This window comes from Morus notabilis, unplaced genomic scaffold (genome assembly GCF_000414095.1).
Source record: "Morus notabilis unplaced genomic scaffold, ASM41409v2 Scaffold711, whole genome shotgun sequence".
NCBI lineage: Eukaryota > Viridiplantae > Streptophyta > Magnoliopsida > Rosales > Moraceae > Morus > Morus notabilis.
Window position 1 is genome coordinate 10,057 of NW_010366097.1, and position 16,950 is coordinate 27,006.

The 16,950-nt window shown below is 36.1% G+C and overlaps 2 protein-coding genes and 1 long non-coding RNA gene across 6 annotated transcripts; all 3 read left to right on the forward strand.

Annotated features, from left to right (window-relative positions):
• The first annotated feature begins 773 nt into the window (after positions 1 to 773).
• LOC21391726 (translation initiation factor IF3-1, mitochondrial) lies at positions 774 to 4,480 on the forward strand. Of its 2 annotated transcripts, none has more exons than XM_024173027.1 (8): positions 774 to 996; positions 1,202 to 1,295; positions 1,443 to 1,510; positions 1,673 to 1,771; positions 2,088 to 2,144; positions 2,242 to 2,310; positions 3,237 to 3,299; positions 3,382 to 4,480. In XM_024173027.1, the coding sequence occupies exons 1-8, from the start codon at positions 799 to 801 to the stop codon at positions 4,159 to 4,161; spliced, it is 1,428 nt and encodes a 475-aa protein (XP_024028795.1). In that variant the 5' UTR covers positions 774 to 798; the 3' UTR covers positions 4,162 to 4,480. The 2 variants fall into 2 exon arrangements, with proteins under 2 accessions (XP_024028795.1, XP_024028796.1); XM_024173028.1 differs by having other exon boundaries at positions 945 to 996; positions 1,147 to 1,295.
• Positions 4,481 to 6,050: 1,570 nt separating this feature from the next.
• On the forward strand, positions 6,051 to 16,926 carry LOC21391727 (RNA-binding protein 39). 3 transcript variants are annotated; one of them, XM_024173017.1, is made up of 14 exons: positions 6,051 to 6,224; positions 6,767 to 7,356; positions 12,296 to 12,377; positions 12,506 to 12,562; positions 13,275 to 13,330; positions 13,615 to 13,849; positions 13,955 to 14,038; positions 14,350 to 14,424; positions 15,368 to 15,451; positions 15,672 to 15,736; positions 15,836 to 16,076; positions 16,169 to 16,257; positions 16,346 to 16,460; positions 16,544 to 16,926. In XM_024173017.1, the coding sequence occupies exons 2-14, from the start codon at positions 6,773 to 6,775 to the stop codon at positions 16,580 to 16,582; spliced, it is 1,806 nt and encodes a 601-aa protein (XP_024028785.1). In that variant the 5' UTR covers positions 6,051 to 6,224; positions 6,767 to 6,772; the 3' UTR covers positions 16,583 to 16,926. The 3 variants fall into 3 exon arrangements, with proteins under 3 accessions (XP_024028785.1, XP_024028786.1, XP_024028787.1); XM_024173018.1 differs by lacking the exons at positions 6,051 to 6,224; positions 6,767 to 7,356 and adding an exon at positions 10,864 to 11,205; XM_024173019.1 differs by lacking the exons at positions 6,051 to 6,224; positions 6,767 to 7,356 and adding an exon at positions 11,219 to 11,790.
• On the forward strand, positions 10,824 to 11,710 carry LOC112093812. Its single transcript, XR_002903224.1, has 3 exons — positions 10,824 to 10,887; positions 11,063 to 11,070; positions 11,699 to 11,710. It is a non-coding gene; the product is annotated as an uncharacterized LOC112093812 (long non-coding RNA).
• Positions 16,927 to 16,950: the final 24 nt, after the last annotated feature.

Sequence of the window (16,950 nt, forward strand, 5' to 3'; positions counted from 1 at the left end):
AAAGAAGAATTTATAGGTAAATACGATATCTTTAATATTTGTAGAACAAAAATAAACGACAGATATTTTAGGAAAAAATAGTAAATTAGTGATTTCTGTACTTTTTGCGAAAAAATCAAGGTAAAAGAAACACAATGATTACAGACATAAATATTAGTTTTACAACTAATTTGTAGAATTTGAATCCCCACTAAGTTAAAGAAAATAAACATGCCTTATATATTTATATATGTTGATTATTTCGGAGTTTTGATTTTCGTTTGCAAATTTAGTTTGTTTTCATGAAATGAAATATTAATGCTGAATCTATTTTTTTTTTTTTAAAATTATAAACTGCTTAATGTATAAATGGATGAGGAAAAACGAAATACCACTTAAAAATTAAAATGATAAAAAAGTATTTTTTATATCACTTAAAAAAATGAACAATTACCACTCAAAAATTAAGATGATAAAAAATATTTTTTATTTCACTTTAAAAAATGAACAATTACCATTCAAAAATAATATAAAATAAATAACCATAATAATACTTAATTTTTAAAATGACGTAAATAACAGCGGTCTCCATACGACGTAGTAAAGGTAAATATTGAGGGAGGTGGCCTTTTATTGGGAAGCATACCAGGCCTGGTCTACCCGATAATAAGATCTCAATTGGGCCTAGCAGACTAAGATGCCATTGGGCCTTCAACCCCATCCACCAGGCCGAAAAGTTCAGAGTCGGACTTCGCAATCGGCAAACCCCCCCCACCCCCCTTCTCTATGCCAAAACTCCATTTCTGCGAGTACAGAAAGATGGCGTTTTGGTGCAGAATCGGAAAATCCAAGCTTAAGCAACTCTCCCACCAATTCAAGACCATTCCCCATGGTTCCTTGCTCAACCCAACGTTTTCACATTCCAAAGCACGTCTCTCGCAGAATCCCGATTTCTTCATTCATAGTAAACCCACTGATTTCTGCTCAAACGTCAGATTTTTCGCTGCTCCAGTTCAGGTAATGATTTTCTTTTTTCGAGTTTTCCTATAATTCGATACTAGGTAGCTACTGATCTTTGAAACGCTGTTGTTGAGGAAATGAAATTCAATTCGCTTGGCTTGTAAATTTTCTGACTTTTGTTTTCGATTTTCGCTTCAAATTCTAAAGCTTTCAAGTGGTTTAACAATGGCTTTGGTGGTGCCCGGTGTTGGGTGATGTGTAGTTTCAGAAGCAAAAGAAGGAAGATAAGGAGACGAGCGGACCTCGAATAAATGAGAAAATCACAGCTGATGTTGTTAGGCTTGTGATGGACAATGGTATAATAAACACACACACACACACACATATATATATACTAAAAAATCTATCTGTTACTTGTAGCATATTCTGATTTATCCATACACGTCAGTGATTCATGATTTATTTATTTATTTTTTTAAAGATTTTTTGAATGACATTTACAGAGCATACAATTGTTTCAAGGCGTGAAGCTCTGGCACGTGCAAGGCAACTCAATCTTGATTTAGTTGAGGTATACCTGATCTATATGCTTCAATTCTTCTAATCAGATTCTTTTTTAAAAAAAATAATTTTTCTGGTTCTGAATTATTATTAATATACCATAATTCTGAATTCTTGTTAATATACCATAATTACTTATGATCAAATAAATTTTTCTCCTTCTATTTTACAGGTCTCAGGGAAGGCTAATCCGCCCGTCTGTAAAATAATGGACTTCAATAAAGAGATGTACCAGAAAGAAGTACGGGACAAGGAGCGTGCTAAAGCCAAGGTAAGCTATTATGTGGCCATAGGTGATTTTGCATTTGTGTCCAAAAAAAAAAAAGTAATGTGCTTTAATCAGAGACATCGGGCATAATCTATTTTGAGTTTTCCTAGCATTTGCATGCTTGGTGAGGATGGTTGATGGATCATATATATAGTACTTTTGGTTTGTTCTTTTGTAGTTTGTATTATCCAGCTAAATCGGTTTTATTTGCGAGTAAACTATATGAGCTTCATGGATTTATACTCTGTTCAATAATTATATTTCTTGTTGGCTTTCCTGCTGTGGTGATGATATTTTTAATAGCTTTAGCTGCGTACAGGCCGACTCAACTTTGCGAGTAGGAACTCCTAAAGAAGTTAGGTTTAGTGGGAAAACTGTGAGTACTTTCTTTTGCACTCTGCTCTTAGTTTCTTCCCACTTTTTTCTGACCAAATGTTGAATTATTGATGCATCTTCAAGTTTGTCTCATTCAGGAACAAAAGGACCTTCAGATGAAAGCAGACAAGGTGATGGCATTGATGGTGGACGGTTATAAAGTGAAGGTATTCGTATTTCTTTCTTTCTTCCTTTCCCTTCCTTATTTTAATTTTTAGTGGGGTTTTGTCTTAGCATGAGTGTGAGATGGGACTAGCTTCCATTTTTGTAAAATTTTCGAACTTTGCAAATGGAGGTCAGTAAGGCAGGATCATATCCATCATTATATGAAACTCCATTATGTCGTTAAGGTGTGAGATAGTAGAAGTATATGGTTGAGAGTCGTGTTGCTTTAGCCTTTAGTGGCATAATTTTGATCTTGCTGCAGATAATATGCGGAATGTTGTATCTAGTTCTAGTGCATTTTTTTGTGATGAGGATTCTTATGTATACTCTGTCCCGTTGAGTTTAGTTGTTCTTGGGGTGAAGAGGAGAGAGAGATACCATGATTCTACAGGTTTCTACAGTTTATTCATATATTATATGTGTTTATTACCTTTGCAAGCCCCCAAAAGTGAGCTCATTTTGGGTGAATTTGAGGTTGCGTTCCTCCTCTTTCACCCAATGCATGGCAGAATCTCTGCTAAAAAAACAATAGCAATCTCAGTTAGGAAACAATGTGCACTTAGTGTTTGAGAAAACTTATTGAAGAAAAGGAGAGCCAAAAAAAAAAAAGAAAGAAAAAAAAAAGAAAAAAGAAAAGGCCAAGTGAAAAGTTAAATCATAGTCTGAGGTTCTTGTCAGTTATCTGCTGTTTATATTATCTTATGGCGAAGTGGTTGATGGATATATATATATATATATTTTTTTTTTCCTTACACGTTACATCTACAAACTTTTACAATTCTTTGGTTCATTTTATGGCAAAATGATATAATTGGCCGGGTTGAAATTTATTGTTGTCGTCTACTGTTTTTCTATGTATCTTCCAAAATGGTTTTACAGGATTTAACTCCACATGAGGTAATTTTTTTCTTTCCCTTTCTTTTGACAGTGTACTGCTAAGGGTACTGCAGACCATGATGTATTGGCAACACTATCTCGCCTCTGTGCCTTGGTATTATCAGATCTCTACATATGTGAGTCTATTATCTTCAGTTTCTTTCCTCCAAATTTCTTATTAGGATAATTTCTAGCAGATTCAAGATGTAGCTGTTGTTGAGAGTGGACCTACGTTAGGGATAGATAGTGCCTTTCTGATAGTTAGGCACATTAAGTTCGGCGCATTAAAGAAAGGTGGTGGCAAAATAAAGGATCTGGCAGATGCAAACCCTGAGGTTCTTAAGGCAATCTCCACTACGGCAGCTGCTGCAGAACCTAGCTTGGAAACCGATGGAGGGAGTTCTTTTGATGAAGTTAACCAAGCTAGTCCCTCTGATTCAGATATTTGTGGTTCGGACAAACTGGAGACTTCTGATAGGACTGAAAATAGGTATAAAAAAGGCGGGACAAGAAATAATTCTCCACCAAGTAAAGGCATGGATCACCCAGGTAAAAGAGACTCAACCTGGTCGGAACCCCATTACTCAAATCAAGGAAGGCAATCCCCAAGAGACGTGAAGTTCTCACAGCGAACGAGGGAAAGTGACGAAGCTGCAATCGATGCTCCTCCATTTAGAAACTATAGGCCTCCACTAAATGATGCACCCAGGCGAGAACCATTTAGTCCCGGTGCTCCCAGTACCCCAAGACCTCATTATAGCAATTTTAATGGTTCCACAGCTAATGCTCCTGGAAAACATGGCGTGGAAGCAGGAGTTGGTGAGAACAAGGAACAAAATCGTTACGCTGCGAGGCGTCCTGCCACAAGAGGTGACCTCGCTGCAAATCAGAACTTGCCCAGTTCGAGATCTGATGGAAGCCAGCCAGCCAATGGTAGGAGTAGACAGAGGGGATTCGGGATCTTCAGTAGAGACTAGACAGTCCAATGTGCCTGGGATGAAAAAGTAAACTTAATCGGAATATATTGAACGACTTTGTAACGGCTAATTTATAAATGTGGATACCCTACGGTGCTAATGATTCTAGTCAGGGTGTTTTACAGACGAGATCCCAGTCATATTTTTGTTCGTTTCAGATATGTATTGCCTCAATTTTGACAGGCTGCAGAGAATTTTATTGTCTGTTTGATTCTTTGTAGGCAGTCATGCATTATGATTGGGTCCTGTCAATTCGGAACCAATATTCATGTTGATATTTTTCATAAAAGACATCCACGTTGATTTATTAATTTATTATTGCATGCTTTGACTCTTGTATATTTACTTTAGATAAATTTAGGATCTGTTCACAGAAAATTATACAATGTAATATTATTTATTACTTGTTTTTAAAGGGGGATTTTCATTCAATTACAAAATGTTAGAAATAATGCAAATGCCGCGAATGACTCCAATATGCAAGTTATCTTATTTCTTAGCCTAACAATGACTAGTTCCACCAGTGAGTTTGAATGACGCTCAAGGCATAAAATGTATGTCTTATGGTTCTTTAAACAATACTTCTATAATCGATGAAAATTTTCGATTGAAACAAATCTAGCAATACACATACACTCACGCCGCTGATAACAACTCGAATGCGTTGGACCGATAGACAAGATCCGAAGGTAAGTTCTAAAAAAATGTCACAACTACTAAAAGGAAACGCAACCTAAAACATTTAGGGTTCATTTGCTTCATACGTAATACGTTTAAACATATGGTTTTGAATATGCTATAGTGTTTTTCTCTCACAAAAAAATTAAATTTCAAATGCCAAAATAAAAAATCACTGACTTAAACATGTGAACTAAATGGGTCCTTAGACTAATTAAATCAAAGTGACATGAATAAGCAACGCTGCAATGGGGCATAACCTATCACATGGAAAAAAGAAAATAGCAAGGAAACAAATTTGGGAAAGTTAAGCATATAACAAAATTTTACTAATAATATTGAAACATAATAAAAAAATTTAGAATATTTTATAAATAGAAAAAATTAAATTTATTAAAATAATTACTATGTAATTTTGTAGTATAAAACTTGTAATTACTATAATTTTTATATTACTAAAGAATTTTTAATAAATTTCTATCTTCCAACTCACTCTCATAAATGCCAATTCTTTTATAAAAATAGAACCTTCTGAGACAATAATAAAAAGTAATTATAGTAAATAGCATATTCTTAAAATGCTCTTTTTACTTACACCAGATAAATAAATTATTTATCAATAAATATGTATTTACTTCAATTATGTCAAAAACATATATTATTTACTTTTTAAAAAAATTCAAAGCTGTATGTTAGCGGTCTATTTATCTAAATAAAAATAAAGACCATGGTCGAAGCGTTTAAAATTGTGATTTTAATTTTATTATAATATTTTTCTCTAATAAAATTTGTTTTCATAGAAGTTGTATTCATAATTAAAATTACGGATTTAAACACGTGAATTAAACGGACTAAAAGATTAAAAAAAGAGAAAAAAATTATTAAATTACCTTTAGAGTGCATAATCTTTGATTTTTTTCTCTTTACTCTTAAGTTTTAATTTTTTCTCCTTATTCTTAATTAATATCTTTTTGACTAATTAATTATTTCACTAAAAATGACATTAATTAATATCTTTTTGACTAATTAATTATTTCACTAGAAATGACATTAATCAAGACGTATTTGTATTCCTTACTCTGCATTAGACTCATGCGCTCTAATCTAAGAGGTATTTATCTCGTTAAAAAAAAAGAAGATTCAAATCCATGGGCGGGTCGAACAACCCGGCCTACAACGAGTACTTTCTATATCAACCCGAGCCGTCAAATTCACGGCCTTCCGAGCTATGCCCATGCCCATGCCCTAGCTACCGGGACTGAAGACAAGACAACACACAAAAAGTGAACGTGCCCTATAATCTTCTTCCTCTCTGAGGGTTAAGCTCTACTTCGCTCTTTGTCGCCAATTCACTGCTGTTTTTCGCTTTTACTTCTTTTCTGCAGGTAATTTCTCGAGAAAAACACACGCAATTGAATTTTTATTATTTTGTAGAGTAATTTTATTGGGGGTTTTATTCTAGGGTTTTTGGGTTCGGAACTGGATTTGAATTCAAGCTGTTACCCACTTAAGGTTTTCTTAAGTATTTTACTTGTTTGAATTTGGCTTTCTATTTGGAAGGGAAAATTTTGTTTGAATTACTTGAATTCGGTTCTTGATTATTGTTGGCTATCTCAGTTCACAAAGAATGCAAGGTTTTTTTTTCTATCCCTGAAATTTTAATGATATAAACATGTTAGCAATGTAATTTCGGGGAAAAAGTTGTTTGAATTCGGCTTTCCATTTTGAAGGGAAAAATTGAATTTATTGAGTTCGGTTCTTTATTTAGTTCTTTCAGTTCACAAAGAATGCAAGGGTTTTTTTTCCTGAATTCTATATGCTATAGTCATTTTCGGGAAAAAAGAGATATGTGTGTGTGTGTGTCTGTGTGCGTGCGTGTGTGTTGTTAATAAGCAGCTTAAGGCTTAAGTTTGAGGTGTTGTAATAGGCGTTTATGGATTTTGACGAGTACGAGTATCTGGAGAAAGCTGTGGAAAATCCCGAAACCCCAAAGACAAAGGAAACTGCAAATGGTGTTGAGGAGAGTGTAAAATCTGCTGAGAAAGATCGTAGTCGGAGTTCAAAGCACAGAAGTGACGATAAAGATGACGAGAGGGAACGTCACTCAAAGCGTTCAAAATCTGGCGAGGAGTCCCGTGATCGTGATCGGGAAAAAGAAAAGGGATCGTCCGGTCACCGTTCCCAGTCCAGAGATGCAGAAAGAGATAGACACAGGAGTAGTGGGGAGGGCAGAGAAAGGGAGCATAGAGATAAGGATAGGGAGGAGAGGAATGGGAAGGAGAGAGAAAGAGACAGGGACAGAGATAACGATCGAGACAGGGAAAGGAGAGAGCGGGACCGTGAAGGCGACAGAGAAAAGGACAAGGACAAGGAGAGGGAGAGAGAGAGGTCACGTCGGAGCCAGAGTCATTCAGAAAAGCATCAGAGTGAGCGGGATGAAAGGGAGAGGAGTCGTGATAAAGAGTATAGAGAAAGAGATAAGGAGAGGGAGGTGCGGGATCGTGACAGAGAAAGCAGGTATATTTTATAGCTATATTCTTTACTTTTGTTTGTTGTTATATCTTATAGTTATATTCATAACTTTTGTTTGTGGCTGCTTATTTGAAATTACATGGCACATATTTTGGATAGTTTATAGCTATGTCAAACACTACCTTTATTTGATTGATTATATTAACATTTTAGCAATGACTAACTATGTGAACGTAGAAAACTATGTACTTATCTTTTATCAATTGGAATAAGCAAATTGTCCGTTGCTCATGTGACGGTTGAATTTTCTTGATTAATAACTAAGTGGCTAGAATGTATATGCATTTTTGTGAATGATATACGCATCAATTATAGGAGATGTGCTGAATTGTAACAATTATAGGGGCATAAAGTTAATAAGCCACACTATGAAACTTTGGGAGAGAGTTATTGAAAGGAGATTAAGGGCCACAACTACCATCTTAGGTAACCAATTTGGCTTCATGTAAGGCAGCTCAACCACGGAAGCCATTTTCTTCTTAGGATGTTGATGGAAAAGTACAGAGAAGCCAAGACAGACCTACATATGGTCTTTATAGATTTTAAAAAGGCATATGATAGGGTACCGAGAGAAGTTTTATGGTGGGTGCTGGAAAAGAGAGGAGTGCATGTGATGTATATCAAGGTAATTAAGGACATGTACGATGAGGTGGTCACGAGTGTGAGAACTGCTGGAGGCTACACGACAGAGTTTCCCATTTGGATCGGCCTTCATCAAGGATCTGCTCTTAGTCCTTATCTTTTCACTAGTGTGATGGATGAGCTGACAAGAGAAATCCAAGATAGAGTTCCTTAGTGTATGCTTTTTGCGGACGATATAGTTTTAGTTGATGAACATGGGAAAGGAGTTAACCGTAAGTTAGAACTGTGGAGACGGACTCTCGAGACGAAGAGATTTAAGTTAAGTAGGACGAAAACTGAATACATGCATTTTAGGTTTAGTAACTCAAGTAATCAGAGTGATAGAATTTCTTTAGATGGTGTGCTGATAAGCCCCCCGTGCGCTATACTTATGTTCGGAGGAAGCACAAGGGCCTAGCAAATGGAAGGTTGGAGGATGGGGCTGAGTCAGCAAGTAAAGAGAAGGAGAAAGAGGCTGAGTCAGCAATTAGTTAGTTAGTTTGTTAGTCTTTGTGGGATTGGGAATAGTGTGTATAAATAAGTCAAAAGGTAGAGTAAGAGAGCATAGCAGATTTTACTAGACTTTCTGTGGAAGTTATTAGGAGAGTACGGGATCTCTCGAAAATTCCCATACCATTCTTGTAACGGAATCGTCCGCCATTGTTGTTTCTCAATTCCAGCAATACAAATTTCCTTTTCATTAGCTAATTCGAGTGTCAGTTGGTCTAGAGTTTATCATGTGCAGATTGAGGCTTCTAAGAAGTTTAGGTTCCTTGGGTCTATAGTGCAGTACGAAGGAGATATAGAGAGGATATTCAACATAGCATTAAGGCAGGGTGGGTTAAGTGAAAGAATGTTACAAGAGTTTTATGTGATGACAAGATGCCTATTAAGTTGAAAGGAAAGTTCTATGGGACTGCAATCTGCCCAGCTATGTTATATGGTAGTGAATGTTGGGCCATTAAGAGACAACATATATGTAAGATGAGTGTGACAGAAATGCGTATGTTAAGATAGATGAGTGGCCATACGAAAATGGATCGCATAAGGAATGAAGTTATTCGTAGTAAAGTAGGTGTAGCACCAATAGAAGATAAGGTGCGCGAAGGCCGCTTGAGGTGGTACGAGCATGTCCAACGTAGACAGCTAGAAGCACCAGTTCGTGCTTGGGAGGACATTCTTGTACCTCATACTAGGAGAGGGAGAGGTAGACTAAGAATTACGTGGACCGAAGTAGTTAGGAATGACTTTCTAGATCTAGGCCTTCACGAAAATCTAATTTCGAGCATAGCTGCGTGGAAAAGTGAAATTCATATAGCCGACCCCAATTAAGTTGGGATTAAGGCTTGTTGTTGTTGTTGTTGTATATACGCATCAATTAAGTCCTTGGGCAATTTTCAACATGGTCTCATTTTGTGCTTTTTTGGGCATCACCAAGCTTCTTTTTCAATTCTATTTTCTCTCACTCTGTCTTGCTGAATTTAGTTTAGTCATGTTTAGAAGTTGGGTTGACGACAATTTCTTTTTAATGGTTCATTAGCTGGATAGCATACGTTGAGTTTGATTCATGAACTTTCAGTGCTAGTATCTTTTGTCACTTTCTTTTGCATTGAACGTTGAACCTTTCAAAAGGTTACGTTCATGGCAGCAAAATACTGTTTAGGACCTTGAAAGTTCCTTTGGCAAGGATCAATTAGAGCATTCATCCAACCATTTTGGAAGCCTTAGGCACCTTTGATCCGAGCAAACTTAGCTGAAAATTTTCCCCACCATCGTCTTGGATTTCAAGGGAAAAGAACACAGAGTTAAGGCATTTGAGCGACCTGACTTTGAAGATCATTAACTTGTTTCTAGAGTTCTTAATTTTGGAGCTTGAGAGCTATCTTATTTCTTCTCCTTTTTCCTTGTTTAGTTGTGAAATTAAATATCTTTGAGTTTCTTGGTTTAGTTCAGGTTCACCTAAACATTTTATGTTTTGTGCGGTAGCCATTATTGATCAAAATGCGGCCTACATTCATGGGCCCTATTCTTGTAAGGGAGTATAGGCGTTACAGACCGGGTTATCTTTGATGGACTAGTGGTCGTACTTTGCATAGTAGGTGGAGTAGTATGTGTTTTAGGAATTTCTTGAGTAATTTTCAAATTCATGGCAATGATAAAGACTTTGGGTGTGATTTTTCTGTCATCATTTGGGAGATAGTAGGACTAGCACTGTCATTTCTTCCTGTCTTTCAGTAACAACCCTAGAGCCTCGATTGAAATGACTTTTTTGAGATCTTTACTATTTGCCTATCCTTGGAGTTAAGATCCGAGAAATGTTTGTTACATTAAACCTTTTAAGTTCTTTGTTAATAATGGTGATAAGGACCTTGAGAACGTTTTTGGAATTACGCTGGTAAAACAGAATCTTCATGCTAAAGTTTGGTGAGGCGTATGTTATCTTGGATTTAGTAATCAGAAATTCACTTGAACTGGCTTGTGGGAACAATGTTTTCTTCTTTATCTCTAGAATCCTTTAGTCCTGTAAGCTGTTTGTTTGCTTTATTCTTTGGCAGCTCGAGTTCATGCAGGTCCTATGTTGGATGTGGAAGCACATCCATCTTGTAAAAACCACACACTGTGTTTTTGTTTTTTGTTTTGTTTTTTTCTCTTTTCTCTCACATTTTAATTTTCTCCTCCGAGTATAACCCTCGTTTAGTTGATGGGTTTTGTACTATGGTCTGAATCAACTTTCTCGGTAGGCTAACTTAAGGTTCATCAGTTACTGCTATAGTTCTACTATTTGATAGCATAAAATTCTGAATATTAATTAAGACTAGATTCTGGGACTCGCAGATATGCTAGAGCAATCCTCAGGTGGTCTTTCTGGCAATTGGGCCAGGCACAGGAACTCAGGTCATGGGTCTTAAATGATTCTTCCTAAACTTTCCGGAATCTAGTTTAAAAGCTTGCAACAAAAGATTGAGGGTTCACTGTTGGAGATTTTGACCGGTGGTGATGTCATGTTATGCTTTTCGTTATCCTCCGCCTTTGACCTGAGGTTGCTTAATTATAATTTATTCTGTTGCAGAAATGCTGGTGAGGGAGTGATGGGCTTTGCTTAAGAGAAGCATTTCATCTTCTGTTGGGAAAATCAGTGTTCGAGATTGGCCATTATTTTACAGTCTATGCTAAATATAATAATCATTAACTGTTTGCTGCATTCAGTTTAAGGTTAGGGGTCGTCACACTTTTTCCAATTATTGCCTTTTCAAAATCCTAGTTCACTATTCATTAGCTCATTATTACATTTGGGTCAAGTTTACTGATGTGCAGAGGGTTGACGCTCTCCTTTCTTTTTTTTTTCTTTTTTTTTTTTAAAGAAAATTATTGTAGCATCTGATTTTCCCTTGTCCACCCTTTTTTAACATGTATATGCTCCCAGCATTTTTTGCCCATGAGTATGACCTTCATCTTTGTCCTTTGCATGTACATGAACTCGTGGTTCGTGGCTCGTTAAAATCACACTGACGATACTTCTGTGACACGTCACCTGCAGTTCATCCTTTTTCAAACCTATGATAATTCTGCTGCATTTTTGTATTACATCAATGTGATGTGTTTTGAGTGTGATTTGTGGACTTTACAAATTAAAAACTGAGGTTTGGGGTCTAAGTTCTGCCGTATATGTTTGTGATTATGCATATGGAATTTAAATTTTTAACAGGTTCTGGATAATTGCAACTAGGTCCTTTGGCATTGCCACTCATACAACACATATGGTGCTGTTTACCTTTAAGATTGTGTTTTTTGTTGAAGGTACACAAAGCTGTGATGCTAATTTCATTTAGTATTGTGTTGCCTGTAAAAGTTATGTAATCTTTGTTAATTCATTGCTTGATGTTGGATTACTTAAATTATCTCGGTTTGATATCCATTTCCCTAATTGCCAATTTGCCATATTTTTCTACAGGTTGGTTATTATCCAATTTCAAGACCTTGAAATCTCTTGTTTTAGGCATGCATTATTCCTTTAATGTAAAGTTCAAGCGGTTCTCTATGGGATTTTGTTTGGGGCCCTTATACTCATAGAGGAGAAAACTTTGCTGTCAATTGGATTGTTCTTTTCCCCAACCTTTTTTGTCTTAACTGCAAATCAAGGCAGTTCTTTGCCACGTTAAAAATGTTAATCATCTGCAGATCCAAATTATTATGTTGGTCATCTATAGGCGTCATGTTGCCTTGGTCCTCCTTTGTAGTAATTTAAAAAACATAATAAAGTAAAAGAATTTTAGGTCAATTATCTTTGTTTATTCTCGTGCAGAAGGCATAAAGAAAAAAAGGAGGAAATGGCAGAGCCAGAGGCTGATCCAGAACGGGATCAGAGGACCGTATTTGCTTATCAGGTTACTCATAATTTCTACCTGGTGTACTGTCGTAATATGATGTAACTTCTGTTTGCTTTGAATTTTCTGTCCCCTGCCCTCCTTTATGTGAGTAACTTTCCCCTCTTTTTTCCGAACATGATGGACAGATTTCTCTGAAGGCAGATGAAAGAGATGTCTATGAGTTTTTCTCGAGAGCTGGCAAGGTCAGTACACTCTCATTGTTCCCCTTTTTGCTTGAGTTGTATGATGACGACAAGTGCAAGTCTAACATGAAAATATGTATCACAGAGTGTCTTGGTGGGAATTGTAAATCAAATTACCTCCTTTGAATTTATAAAAACAAACACAACATAAAGTACCAGATGCTCGTTTTCAAAGTAAAATTAAATTCAGTATGCTGCCAAATTAGTTGAGCAAAATCTCCAGCTTCTGTATAAGGGTTAAGCAAAATCTCGTATACTGTCAGCTTCTGTATAAGGGTTAAATTATACATCTCAGGTGAATTAACGGACGATGGGACTTTTTTTTCTTAATAATATAAAATTGAAAGAAGCACCCTGAATTCTTTTGTCTTTGTTTTGTTTTGTTTTGTTTGTTTTGTTTTGTTTTTTTTTTGTTTTTGTTTTTTTGTTTTTTTGTTTTTTTTTTTATCTTGAACCACCCTTGATGTTTGTTTTAACTTTTATGTTGATCTTTCTTTTCAATGTTTTGAGGTGTGTTTGTTACTTTACCTTTTTGTATCTGTTAACAATGTAAGTTTTTGTTTTTTTGTTTTTTTGTTTTTTTTTTAATCTTGAACCACCCTTGATGTTTGTTTTAACTTTTATGTTGATCTTTCTTTTCAATTTTTTGAGGTGTGTTTGTTACTTTACCTTTTTGTATCTGTTAACAATGTAACTCCTCTACGGTATGCAGGTTCGAGATGTACGTCTTATCATGGACCGTAATTCAAGACGTTCTAAGGGAGTTGGGTACGTTTTTATGTTTCCATTAGTAATATTTTTTCTCCCTGTAATATTTATTTAATCACTGGTCTTGAAAGATTGTCAGTTTTTCAATCACCAATTTTAAGTGATCTGCTTTTTCCATCTCGTTTTTCTTGTTTCTTTTAGCACGCATGCTTGAGATGATGTGTGCTACTTGTGATTGTGTAGTCCATGAATACATTGGAATTGACCTTTATGAAAGTAATAAAATGCTAGTATGTTACTCATTCTTTGATCGTCTGTGATCCTAAATTCATAATCATTTGCAGGTATATTGAGTTCTATGATGTCATGTCAGTGCCTATGGCAATTGCACTCTCCGGTCAGCCTCTTCTTGGTCAACCAGTAATGGTGAAGCCATCTGAAGCTGAAAAGAATCTGGTTCAATCAACTACTGCTGTGGCTAGTGGAGCAGGTGGGCTTATAGGGCCTTATTCTGGTGGTGCTAGGAGGCTTTATGTTGGCAATCTACATACCAATATAAAAGAAGAAGATCTTCGCCAGGCAAGCACTTCTTTTCGGGAGTCAATTGCCTAGGAACTGCAGTTGATGCTTTCCACTTGGAAATCTGCACTCCGTTTATTGACTTTCATTTTTTTAAACATCCAGGTTTTTGGAGCATTTGGTCCAGTGGAACTTGTGCAATTGCCTCTTGATGAAATTGGGCATTGTAAAGGTTTTGGGTTTGTCCAGGTGTGTGTAACGTGCATGCTCACAGCCTGTGAATCTGGATTTTAATTTAATTTTTTAAATTAGTTTACAACATGTGCTTTTATTAAAAAGGACAATTCAGTAGATTAACTATACGTGCAAGATATGCACATTAATGACAAATTTTTATTTCATACAACTACAGATAAGCTGCTGTTTCTTGCTTAATTGTTCATAGTGCAGTAAACTAATTTTTGTCTTGCTTGCCTTCCCTCTGATATTGAGGATCAAAGTTACATTGTGTGCTTGAGAACTTCCTTTCTGAAGTATTAATTAACTTGCATTTTCTGCAGTTTTCTCGTCTTGAAGATGCACGAAATTCACTGAGTTTGAATGGGCAATTGGATATTGGTGGTCGAACTATCAAGGTGAGTCTGTTTAGTTCAATGTTAGTAATTTCTTATTTATTTTTAAAGATAGCTGACCTCAATGAGCTTGTATTCAGGTGAATTAGGCTACGCAGTAGGTTATGATTAAGGGGCAGTTCGGCAGCCCAAAATTTGAGTCAAAAACTCAAAAAAAATAACTCGAGTTACAACTTTATTCAAGTTCATGTTCTTTTAAGTTTGAACTCGAGTTTGGGACTAAAACTCGAGTTCAAGTTTCCCCTTCAACTCGAGTTCAGAAACTTGAACTCAAATTAATGAATAGTATTTTTTCTATTATTAAAAATGCTACAACTTTTTCATTTTAATTCTGATTGAGATGATTTTTTTTCTATACGTTGACAACGAAAAGACGAATAAAACCCCACCCATATACTCTATTAAAATTTTCTATCAGCATTGAGTTTTTATTAAAATACTATCTAAATACAAATTCAAGTTTTGACTCACTCAAACACAAACTCAAAAAGATTTTTATCTCAAACCATAACTCAAATGTACACAACCAAACACAAACTCAAGTTACAACTTCAACTCAAGTTATAACTCAAACTCAACTCAAAATCTACACTCAAGTCACCTAACTCAAAAACGGTAAAAGAATAGCCCTTAAGATATTATTTCGGTGTGGCAGTTCGCTGCTCAAAGATTTACTGGGCGAACTACACAAGTTTTGTGTTGTAGTTCAAACCTTTGAAACAAACGCTCAAAATGTTTCTGATTGTTTGAAATGAAATTTGAGAGACTTGCTGCGTTTCCTCCCTACATGTGGTGCTGAATGTTATTTTTGATATGGAGGGGAATTGCCGATTGCTTATGGCATTCTTGAGAGAGGTTTTATAAAGAATTGGAAGTTTTGAGTATGATCTGCCTGACATTTCTTTCATTTTGTTTTTGTTTATTTTTCCTGTTTGTTTGTTTTTAGGTGTCAGCTGTTACTGATCAAATGGGAGCACAAGACCTTGGAGGAAACACCGGTGATTTTGATGATGATGATGGCGGTGGCTTGGTACACAGACTCTTCTTTTGTTTATCTAATTTTAATTAAAAGCAAAATTCAATAGCTTTGCCTTAACAATGTCTGGCTATAGTCATTTTATACTACCACTTAGTCCAAGCATCGCCAAACTAAACTGTTGAAGTGTCGGATGTTTTCATTTCAATTCTAGTTTTCTTTTCATCTTGACCCTACTCAAAAGTTGCTAACATACCGATATGATAATTATCAGGCACTAAATGCACGCTCTCGGGCACTTCTCATGCAGAAATTGGATCGAAGTGGCACTGCAACAAAGTATGTCTCTGCAGCGTGACATCTTCTTCTTTTTCTTTTTTCTTCTCCATCTTACGTGCTTTTGTTGTGATTATTAATCTTAAATGTTTATCTTTGCAGTATTACGGGTTCACCAGGCACTCCTGCTGTTAGCACTGGTCTTGCTCTACCAACAGCACCGATTTTGGGAGCTGCACCTGTGGTGTCTCCCCTTTCTGCTTCTGTAGCTCCTATTCCTGCTCTTGCTGGACTTGGTGGTGCAGGCTTTCAGGTTCCTGCTGTTACTGTTCCTTCCATAGACACAATTGGCGCTCCGAGCGAATGTTTACAACTAAAAAATATGTTTGATCCTGCAGCTGAGGTCAGTTTCTGCCTGCCTTTTTTAAGACCTATTTAATATCTAATTTAATTCTCTGTTACTCGTTGTCTTACATTCATATTATTTCGTGGCAGACGGAGCCAAATTTTGATTTGGATATAAAGGAAGACGTACAGGACGAATGTTCAAAGTTTGGAAATTTACAACATATATATGTTGACAAGTAAGTGTAATAAAAAGTTTCACTTTTTTCTTCCTTCCCCGCAATGCTAGTTTTTGAGTGTTTAGCCAGTCTTTTTTCAATGGAACAGGAATAGTGCAGGTTATGTATATTTGAGATTCGAACATACGCAATCTGCTATTGCTGCACAACGGGCTCTCCATGGGAGATGGTTTGCTGGGAAGATGATTACTGCAAGTTTCATGGTATGTAAAAAAGTGGCGCGCTGCCTCTGGTTTTGTCATTGCTACGTATTACTTCTCATTAGAATTTCAACTCTTAAATGCAGTTACCCCAAGACTATGAAGCTAGGTTCCCCAGCACGTAGGGTTTGTGTAAGATAACAGTTACGCCAGTTGACGGTGGGCTTGTCATCGGCTCCAGTTCCCTCTGTAGTGGTGATACACATTTTTGGAGGGTTTTTTTGTTTCAGTAAAAAGGATGATCAACTCACCAATTTGAAAGCAGGGGAAGAGGTTATGTGAAAATGAGGGCATTTGTTATTACCCAGTTGCACTTTAGAATTTAAAGATTGCCGTTTGTAGACCTATTGCTGCTCCTTTGACAAAGTTGCTCTCGTTGTCAGACTTGATATGAATTCATTTTTGGTAGTTGAGTGCCGCTTCTGTTTAGACCTTATACAAAAAAAAAAAAAAAAAAAAAAAAAAAAAAATTTTTTTTTTTTTTTTTTGTTTT